The sequence below is a fragment of the Chlorocebus sabaeus genome, chromosome 11, assembly GCF_047675955.1.
Source record: "Chlorocebus sabaeus isolate Y175 chromosome 11, mChlSab1.0.hap1, whole genome shotgun sequence".
Taxonomy (NCBI): domain Eukaryota; kingdom Metazoa; phylum Chordata; class Mammalia; order Primates; family Cercopithecidae; genus Chlorocebus; species Chlorocebus sabaeus.
The window spans coordinates 50,451,037-50,460,706 of record NC_132914.1 but is presented as its reverse complement, the minus strand read 5'-3'; the positions used below and the strand labels follow the sequence as shown (position 1 = coordinate 50,460,706).

Below are 9,670 nucleotides of genomic sequence, written 5' to 3'. Positions count from 1 at the left end.
CAGTTTACAGAGCACTCCATTAATCACTAGCTCACTCTATCCTGAGAAGTGGTAAGGCAAATAATTGTATTACTTCCAATTTATAGGGAAAGCAACTGGGCTTCAGAGGATGATTTGTTCCGATTTGCAGAGCTGGGAAGTGGCAAACTGTGCACTCAAACTCAGGCCCTCTAACTCCACATTCTGTAGGGTGAGAGGATGGGTGATGGGATGTCTTTTCTGGAGGAGGGAGGTACTGTGAGGCTGGAAAGATGGAGGTACAGTGGGTGGGGACCTGGAGGGCTGGGCCCAGGCAGGGGCTTCTGATTAGGAAGCCCTGGGGCACCGGTTCAGGTTCTCCCAGAGAGGAGTGTGATGGGATCCAGTAACCTGTGCCCTCCAGATGACTTCTGTAGGTGTGTTTAGTGACATGCTCAACAGGTGCGGGAAGGATGGGTTTGTGCCAAGGGCCAAGCCCAGAGATGTTTCAGATTTTTCTCTTTATGCCCCTGCAACCAAGCCCTGCTGCTCCAGCACATATAAGAGACCCGGGTTGAGGGCTCCAGCATTCACTGCCTGGGCCCTCTTGCTTCTCTGATAGCTCCCAGCTTACTCTCTGCAGCCATGATTGCCAGACAGCAGTGTGTCCGAGGTGGGCCTCGGGGCTTCAGCTGTGGCTCAGCCATCGTAGGCAGTGGCAAGAGAGGTGCCTTCAGCTCAGCCTCCGTGTCTGGAGGTGCTGGCCGATGCTCTTCTGGGGGCTTTGGCAGCAGGAGCCTCTACAACCTCGGGGGGAACAAGAGCATCTCCATGAGTGTGGCTGGGTCACGACAAGGCGCCTGCTTTGGAGGTGCTGGAGGCTTCGGCACTGGTGGCTTTGGCGGTGGATTTGGGGGCTCCTTCAGTGGTAAGGGTGGCCCTGGCTTCCCTGTCTGCCCCGCTGGGGGAATTCAGGAGGTCACCATTAACCAGAGCTTGCTGACCCCCCTCCACGTGGAGATTGACCCTGAGATCCAGAAAGTCCGGACAGAGGAGCGGGAACAGATCAAGCTCCTCAACAACAAGTTTGCCTCCTTCATCGACAAGGTGAGCTGTGTCCCTGGCCGGAGAGGGGCAGTTAGAAGAGAAGGGTCCTGAGTCGCAGGGTCTCAGACCTGAGCCTACCACAGGTGCTGGGAAGACCGCTGAACTTCCCCGGGCCCCAATTCTCCAGCTGTTGAAGGGGCATTGTGACTTTTAGCCTTCCTTTTTTTGTCCCATGGCTGGTGGGAAGGTGGGAGGCTCAAGGCAGTTAAATGTTTGGATTTCCCTAGACATGCTGTGGGATACTGGACAAATCATTTGACTTTTGTGGCTCTAGTCATCCCAGCTATAAAGTGGGTTCATTATTTCTCTGCTTCTTCTCAGATTTTGGTTTTGAATATAATGCAGTTAACTCCACTAATCACTTAACAATGGCCACTTCTGCTCTTACAACAGAAGAAAACTAAGCTGATTGTGCAAGTGAAAAAGGGACTGGCTCCAGTGGCAGATTCTAGGTCTCACCAGGGCCTTGGAAATTTACCTTTTTCATTCCTTTGATTGAACAACACTGCTCATGTCTGGGTCTGTTTGAAGAAAGGAGGAGACAGGTCTTTTCTTTTTGTAGCCCAACTTCCTTTTTCATGCAATGCCTAGAAGTTCAAGTTCTTTAAGCTCAGTTACAGTCATGCATGATGGATGATAGTGAGCAGTGCAGCCCCAGAGAGCCGAGTCATCCAAAGATTGATGACTGGGTGGATGAGTGCCGCCCTTTTGTCCAGATTGCCCTGGTTTACCAGGCATCAAAGTCTTAGGCAGCTTCGACATATGGGACAAGAATGAACACTCTTGGAGTAGAATAAGGTGCATATTTGCTCTTCTTGCTAGTTCGAATAAACCCACAGTAGCTTAAAGAGTAGCTTACTGTGACCGTAGGACATGCAGATATGACAGCAAAAACTCAGGGCTCTTTGATGCATCCTTGTCTCATATCATCTCATTTTACTTTTCGAGTTCAAAATGTGATCAGTCTCCCTTACCTGCTTTCCTTTCGGTTCTGAGGCTCATAAAGTGGAAATGTCATGCTAAGCTGCTGTCTTGGTTCATCTGGATAGATTTTTTGATAGAGGGAGGGAAAGTTCAGGGAAGTCCTTTGCAGAATGGAGTTTAGGTGAGACTCATAATGTGTATAGGGCCCTGGTTTTAAATATCTATACTCAGTTGTTCACAGGTTCACAGGGACACACCAGGTCCATTGATAAGTAAGCTTATTAAAAAAGTCTGTAGTGACTTTATCTTTTGTTTTCTTTGGGTCAGGATCACTTTGAATGCAACAGCCTCCAGACTGTGATGTCTCCTAATTTTATTTTGTTATTTCACAGAAGTTTAATGTTCTTCTTTGGGGCTTTGGGTGCCTGTGGTTAGGAAGTTGTTTTTGCTGCACTGTCAGGCCCTGCTGCTCTGGCTGTGCTCTGTTCTCCACAACATATGTGACCCCCTTGGTGCTATGGGCTCAAGAATGGGGCCATCATGTTGACCCGAGTGAGTGGTGCCCTGGAGATGCAACATAGTGGCCCTACTTGGGTGGTTCTTGGGCCGTGTGGTTCCCTGGGATTGACTGGGTTGGTGTTGGCCTTGGCTGGCCCTCCTGCCACACTTCAGGCCCTTATCAGTTGGCTGGTGCCTTTATCAACACAGGTGCGGTTTTTAGAGCAACAGAATAAGGTCCTGGAGACCAAATGGAAGCTGCTCCAGCAGCAGACGACCAGCACCTCCAGCAAAAACCTTGAGCCCCTCTTTGAGACCTACCTCAGTGTCCTGAGGAAGCAACTAGATACCTTGGTCAATGACAAAGGGCGCCTGCAGTCTGAGCTGAAGACCATGCAGGACAGCGTGGAGGACTTCAAGACCAAGTAAGTGGGGAGGAAGGAAGGGACGCCATCTGACGCATGTGCCCAGCCACGCCCAGGCTCCCGGGCCTCTCTCCAGTGGCTTAGAATCTCAGGCTCTGAAGGTGGCTAGGAAGGCCCTCTAGTCTGTTTTCCTACATAGACATAGTCACGTTTTCACAGGGTGAGGTCTAGTAACCACAAGTTGTTCCAAATGGAAATTCAATGATAGATTCAGGGATTTGGGTCTGCCATATACAAACAAGATCAGAACCCAAATAGATAAAAAGCAGTGTAGTATGGTCAGAAGAATACAGGCTGTAGAGACAGATGGAGCTGGTTTGCATACTGAGTCCTCACTTACTATCTGTGTGACCTTGGGTGAGTTGCTGAACCTCTCTGAGCTTCAGTTTTATTCATCTTCAAATGGGAATAATATTCCTACTTTATGGATTGTGAGAATTAAACGAAATTACATGAAATAGAGAAAGCATGTGGCATATTTCAGTACAGAGTGAACACTGAATACACAGCACCTCTCATTAAACTCACTATGGGATAGGACTGACAAAATAAATACCAACCCTCTCTCTCAATTCATTCACCCACCAAACAAAGGAAAATGGAGTGTGCTGATGACATTGCTGAGAAATTAATCTGCCAACATGGCCAAAAGTACAGCCCTTCCATGGATATTAAATCAACGACACCATTGCTGGGTTTTCTCTCGAAAACAGTCTCTTTAAAGTTTGGTTTTCATGTCTCTGAATAAACCTTGGCCTAAACTGGTACTTCCTATATTCAATGAATGCAGTGAATGTAGGTTAAATGAATATCTGTATGAACATGGGAAATGTAACTAATTACCTGGATATCTCCAAATTTGTTTGGAAATGCTTGAAAACAAGCAGCAGAGATCTGAGAAACACCAGCTCACTGTGGGCTTTTGTCTTTTTCTCCCTGTGCCCACCCCCAGATATGAAGAGGAGATCAACAAACGCACAGCAGCTGAGAATGACTTTGTGGTCCTCAAGAAGGTAAGAGACAAAGGATGGTAGGGAGTGCCTTCAGGGTGCTCCTTCCCTTGGGGAGTGGTCTTTGGTTGAAGTCATGGGTTTGGTCCATCTCTGCCTCATCTCCACTTACTTGGAACTACCTAGATCTATACAGTCAAAGAAAGTGGGTAACCAAACCAGGTTCTAAGGAATTAAGGTAGGGAGGAAAGCCTATTTGCATTTTTTTTTTTTTTTTGAGATGGAGTTTCACTCTTGTTGCCCAAGCTGGAGTGCAATCTTGGCTTGCTGCAAGCTCCATCTCCTGGGTCCAAGTGATTCTCATGCCTCAGCCTCCCAAGTAGCTGGGATTACAGGCATGTGCCACCATGCCTGGTTAATTTTGTATTTTTAGTAGAGACAGGGTTTCTCCATGTTGGTCAGGCTGGTCTCGAACTCCTGACCTCAGGTGATCTGCCTGCTTCAGCCTCCCAAAGTCCTGGGATTACAGGTGTGAGCCACCGCACCTTGCCAATTTTTATTTTTATAAATTCATGAGTTACAAGTGTAATTTTGTTACATGGATAGTTTGTGTTGTGGTGAAGTCAGGGCTTTCAGTGTATCCATTGCTGGGAAATTATTATTGTATCCAATAAGTAATTTCTCATTGTCCACCTCCCTCCCATCCCTCCCTCTTTCAAGTCTCCATTGTCTATCATTCTGCGCTTTATGTCCATGTGGTACTTGCCTTTCTGTGCCTGAGTTATTTAACTGAAGATAATGAACTCCAGTTCCATCCACATTGCTGCAAAAAGACATAATTTCATTCTGTTTTTATGGCTGAGTAGTATTCTACGGTGTATATGTGCCACATTTTCTTTATCCAATCATCTGTTGAGGGACACTTAGGTTGATTCCATATCTTTGCTATTGTGAATTGTGCTGTGATAAACATGAGTGCAGGTTATCTTTTTGTTACAATGATTTCTTTTCCTTTGAGTGGAATTCCAGCAGTGGGATTGCTGAATCCAATGGTAATTCTTAGTTCTTTGAGAGATCTCCATACTATTAGAAAAGCCTATTTGGATAATCAACTTCCATGTCTTCAGGTGGCTTTAGGGGAAGAATATATAAAATTGGTCCCCCACCAGGTCACCTGCTGCTGAGTAGTCTTTCCTAAGGGTAGACTTTCCTAAATGCTGCTGAGAACACCTGTAGGTGTCACTTAGTACCCCGTCCCCCCACTGGCATTCCTGTTCCTCATCTCTTATCCTCCTTCCTCCTCTGCAGGACGTGGATGCTGCCTATATGAACAAGGTGGAGCTGGAGGCCAAGGTGGACAGTCTTAATGATGAGATCAACTTCCTGAAGGTCCTCTATGATGCGGTGAGGGATCCTCCCTTCCATTCAGGGAAAGGGAATCCCCTGTCTGCGATGCTGCTGGCTGGGATTCACAGTTCTTTGAAAGGACTCCAGCTCCCTTATTTTAGGGCAGTGGGTTCTTATCAAGGTCATGCATAGAAAGGTTTGAAGTGGGAAATTCAACTGGGAGATTCTTAGAACCAGATGTAGTCTTGGTCTTAGAAAGGGTGATTAGATCTAAAGAGTGCTTGGAATAGAATTCATTGCTGTCTAGCATTTTTTCTGGTGAAATGGATCTGTTCCATTCCCTTCCATCCAACACACCGGCACTCACTGCATTAGACAGAGTGGCTTATGGTTCCTGGGGACCAGTAAAGACTAGAAGCATTGCTCTTCCATTCTGAGCTGTCACAACCACTTGATTTCTGCTTAGAACTTTACCTGTCTCTCCCCTTCCTACACATTGTGAATGCCAGCTCTGCTCCTAACTGAGCCTGTATCAGGCTTTCCTAGAGGGGCTAGGAAAAGCCTATTTGATGTGAGACATTTGCCTTGCAGGAGCTGTCCCAGATGCAGACCCATGTCAGCGACATGTCCGTGGTCCTCTCCATGGACAACAACCGCAACCTGGACCTGGACAGCATTATTGCTGAGGTCCGTGCCCAGTATGAGGAGATTGCCCAGAGGAGCAAGGCTGAGGCCGAGGCCCTGTACCAGACCAAGGTGGGTGGTGTGGATCTCTCAGGAGATGGGGCTGGCTCTAGGGCTCTGCTTTTTACATCTGTGAACAGGGGATCATTAGCTCAAGACCAACAGAAGTCAGATATGAACAGACGTTTCCAGGCATCGCTGGTCCTCGTCTGAATTGCCACCTGTGGCAATTCTCACTGAGTTCACTTCAGAATGGACCCTATCCAGATGCCCCTGACCCCTGGTTCTCTGTGTTTTCTTGAGTATTAGGTCCAGCAGCTCCAGATCTCGGTTGACCAACATGGTGACAACCTCAAGAACACCAAGAGTGAAATCGCAGAGCTCAACAGGATGATCCAGAGGCTGCGGGCAGAGATCGAGAACATCAAGAAGCAGGTGGGTGTCTCTCCCTTCCAGATGAAGCACAAGGCCAGGGGCCTCAGGCAGACATCTCCAGAGTGGACAGGCAGATAAAGCATCGGGCCAGAAGACCCTGAGCTTGTTGCTGGGAATTCACAGTTCTTTGTGCAAGCCATACCCAGATTTTTTCAGCAATAACCCACTTGGCACAACATGACGCTCCTGGTGCATAGGTTTCTTGGCTCTTCTTCATGGGTTTTTGCTCGTCTTTATTTAATCAGTCAGGTGGAGGCATTGGTGGGCTATGGCTGGAGTGAATGAGATGCGTAAGTGTCAGGGAAAGTGGGCAGTACAGATAGAATCTTGACATCCTGACCCAAGGAAAGCTGGACCAGGGGAGGGGACAGGTGTAGAGGCCTTGAAGGCAGGGCACTGCTGACCACCTATCTAATGCCTTTGTCAACAGTGCCAGACTCTTCAGGCATCCGTGGCTGATGCAGAGCAGCGTGGTGAGAATGCCCTTAAAGATGCCCACAGCAAGCGCATAGAGCTGGAGACTGCCCTGCAGCAGGCCAAGGAGGAGCTGGCACGAATGCTGCGTGAGTACCAGGAGCTCATGAGTGTGAAGCTGGCCCTGGACATCGAGATCGCCACCTACCGCAAACTCCTGGAGGGCGAGGAGTGCAGGTGAGGGGTTAGGCAGGGTGTGAACATGAGGGCCGGAGAGGTCCGGGGCCATGAGCTTGTACCTCTGCCGGGCTGCAAGTGTCAGTGCTGTGCCAGTGCATTACGAACCAGGACAGCTTAGATAACAGGTTCACACTGGGTCCTCAAACTCAGAGGCTGCTCAAGGGTAAGAGAGGTGAGTGAGGGGGGCTTATTGAATGAAATTCTGTGCTCCCTGACGTTCACTGCCTTTTCTTTCCCCCACAGAATGTCTGGAGAATGCCAGAGTGCCGTGAGCATCTGTAAGTACCTTCTGCTACTGCTGTAGTTGTTCATTCACCCGGGTCTTGGCTGAGACCCCTGGGTGCTGGCACCATTGGAATAACTATGTCCTTTGTGTCTTTTCTGCAGCTGTGGTTGGTGGTAGCACCAGCACTGGAGGTATCAGTGGAGGATTAGGAAGTGGCTCTGGGTTTGGCCTGAGTAGTGGCTTTGGTTCCGGCTCTGGAAGTGGCTTTGGGTTTGGTGGCAGTGTCTCTGGCAGTTCCAGCAGCAAGATCATCTCTACCACCACCCTGAACAAGAGACGATAGAGGAAATGAGGTCCCTGCAGCTCACTGTGTCCAGCTGGGCCCAGCACTGGTGTCTCTATGCTTCTTTCACTTTACCTCCATCCTCCCTCTCTGGGGCTTGTCTTACTAGTGTCCCCTCCACTATCCCATGGGCTCTCTCTGCCCCAGGATGATCTCCTGGGCTGGGACAGGGACTCTGCCTCTTGGAGTTTGGTAGCTTCTTCTTCATTTGAGCCTGGTGACCCACCTGGAGTGGGAGGGATGTTAGCTGACAACTCACCTCCCACGGACAGAGACGAAAATGACCAAGAGTGTCATCTCCAGAATTATTGGGCTCACATATGTCCCTTCCCAGCCCAATGCCATCTCCCACCAGATCCTGTATTATCCATCTACATCAGGACCAAACTACTTTTCCATCACCTGGTAGCACCTGGCCCTGCAAGCTTAGGACAAGAACTACTTAGTGTCCCATTCTACTCCTGTCATTCCCTCTTATCCATCTGCAGGTGAATCTTCAATAAAATGCTATTGTCATTCATTTTGAGCAATGGTCTTTTTTCCCTGGGGAGGGGTCTCTAAAATCCTGTATAACTAGACAATTTTGGTGAAGGTGGATGCTTGAGGGTCTGAAGGATCCGTCTATACAGATCAGGGTCATCGAATAATTTTTCAGGTCTCTACTTCTAGGTTGCTCGAATTATTGGGGTAGAAGTACAGTGTATAGAGGCTGAAGGCTGCCTACAGGGCAGTTGTACAGATACAAGGGGCGGCCGACAATTACACACACATTAGCTATTGTAGGGCACCCTGGGGCAGCACCGTTTCAGTGCTGATCCTGGAATAAACCTGGAGGGAAGGGGTTTAAGTCTGCAGGTGGGGGGCATTTGACAGGTGTGAGAGAAGCAGGCCAGGGGTCTCTGTTGAATATAGAGCAAGAAGTTATGGAGCTTATGAGAGTGCTTATACTCTGTGTCTAGCAAGGCCTCCCTATTTTCATGAAATTCCATGCATGGGGCTAAATCTCACTGGCCCAACAAGGCTTTCAGGAACCTGTTCCAAGAATCAACAAGGTCACGGTTGTTGGAAGGAGGCATGCAAGTGCGTCATCCTCCTAGAGTTTTCATGAGCTGCTCACTTCCCCAGCTCCTCAGGGGTGCTTGGGGTTATGTCTGTGGTGCTCTCCCTGAGTGGCAAAGAATGTTGGAGGTGGAGCAGGGCTTCTGGAGCAGCAGTGGAGGGAGTTGTCTAATTACAGAAGTGAGGAGAGGATAGTCAGAGGTGGGGGTCTGGGTAGAGCCTTTGAGGACATCCTTTTTCTATACTGGAATTGGTCCAAGGTACTTGGAATTGGTCTGAGTATAGAAAAAAAGCAAAGTCTCCCCTTTTCCAAAGATTTCCCAGCTCCTGCTCTGCAGTCTGACCTGAATCCATTTGCTGCAGATGCAGAATGCACTCTCTGCCTTGGCCACCCAACTGCACCTCCCACCCTTGACTGCCACAGAGTTCATTCAGGCTCCAGTTCCTCCAGCCCTGTGTCCATGGGGCCTCATGGTGTGCAGGCAGAAAGGCACATGGTTTTCCCAAGACCAGTCCCTGCCCATGGGACCCTCGTGCAGATCCAAGGTAGGCTCAGGGTTGTTCTGCCTTTGGGAAAGCGGGGACAGAGCAGCAAAGCATTAATCTCAGGGGCTTGTGCTCTCTGGGCAGGGGACTTTGCCAGGAGCAACCTGGGCTCTGTCCTTCACCAGCCTGGCCCTAAAGTCCCCATTGTCTTAGGGCTCATTGAGCCCCACGTGTCAGACCAGGAAGTCTCTACAGCCAGCCGCGTTTGGCAGCTTTGACTTCTTCTAAGGACTGCACTCCTCCCCTGGCAAAATGCTGATGGGCTCTTTTTTTTGTTTTTTTTGTTTTTTGTTTTTTTTTGTTTTTTTTTTTTTAGTTTCTGGGAGTGGGGAGGAGGAGTTAAGTGTGGGAAGTAGGGGTGGAGCTTCTCAGGTTCGCCCACCAGGAGGCTGCAGGTTGTGATGGGCCTCATGGAGAGGCAAGGGGCAGGTTAAAGCATTTCCCATGCCCCTGAGTGTGGGAGCAGCCAGTCTGAGCGGCCCTCCGTGCCTCTCAGTGTCTCTTTGGTTGAACT

At 49.0% G+C, this 9,670-nt stretch overlaps 1 protein-coding gene across 1 annotated transcript; it reads left to right on the top strand.

Annotated features, from left to right (window-relative positions):
• Positions 1 to 359: 359 nt before the first annotated feature.
• KRT4 (keratin 4) lies at positions 360 to 8,072 on the top strand. Its single transcript, XM_008003349.3, has 9 exons — positions 360 to 1,065; positions 2,698 to 2,912; positions 3,865 to 3,925; positions 5,171 to 5,266; positions 5,801 to 5,965; positions 6,203 to 6,328; positions 6,759 to 6,979; positions 7,226 to 7,260; positions 7,370 to 8,072. The coding sequence occupies exons 1-9, from the start codon at positions 604 to 606 to the stop codon at positions 7,549 to 7,551; spliced, it is 1,563 nt and encodes a 520-aa protein (XP_008001540.3). The 5' UTR covers positions 360 to 603; the 3' UTR covers positions 7,552 to 8,072.
• Positions 8,073 to 9,670: the final 1,598 nt, after the last annotated feature.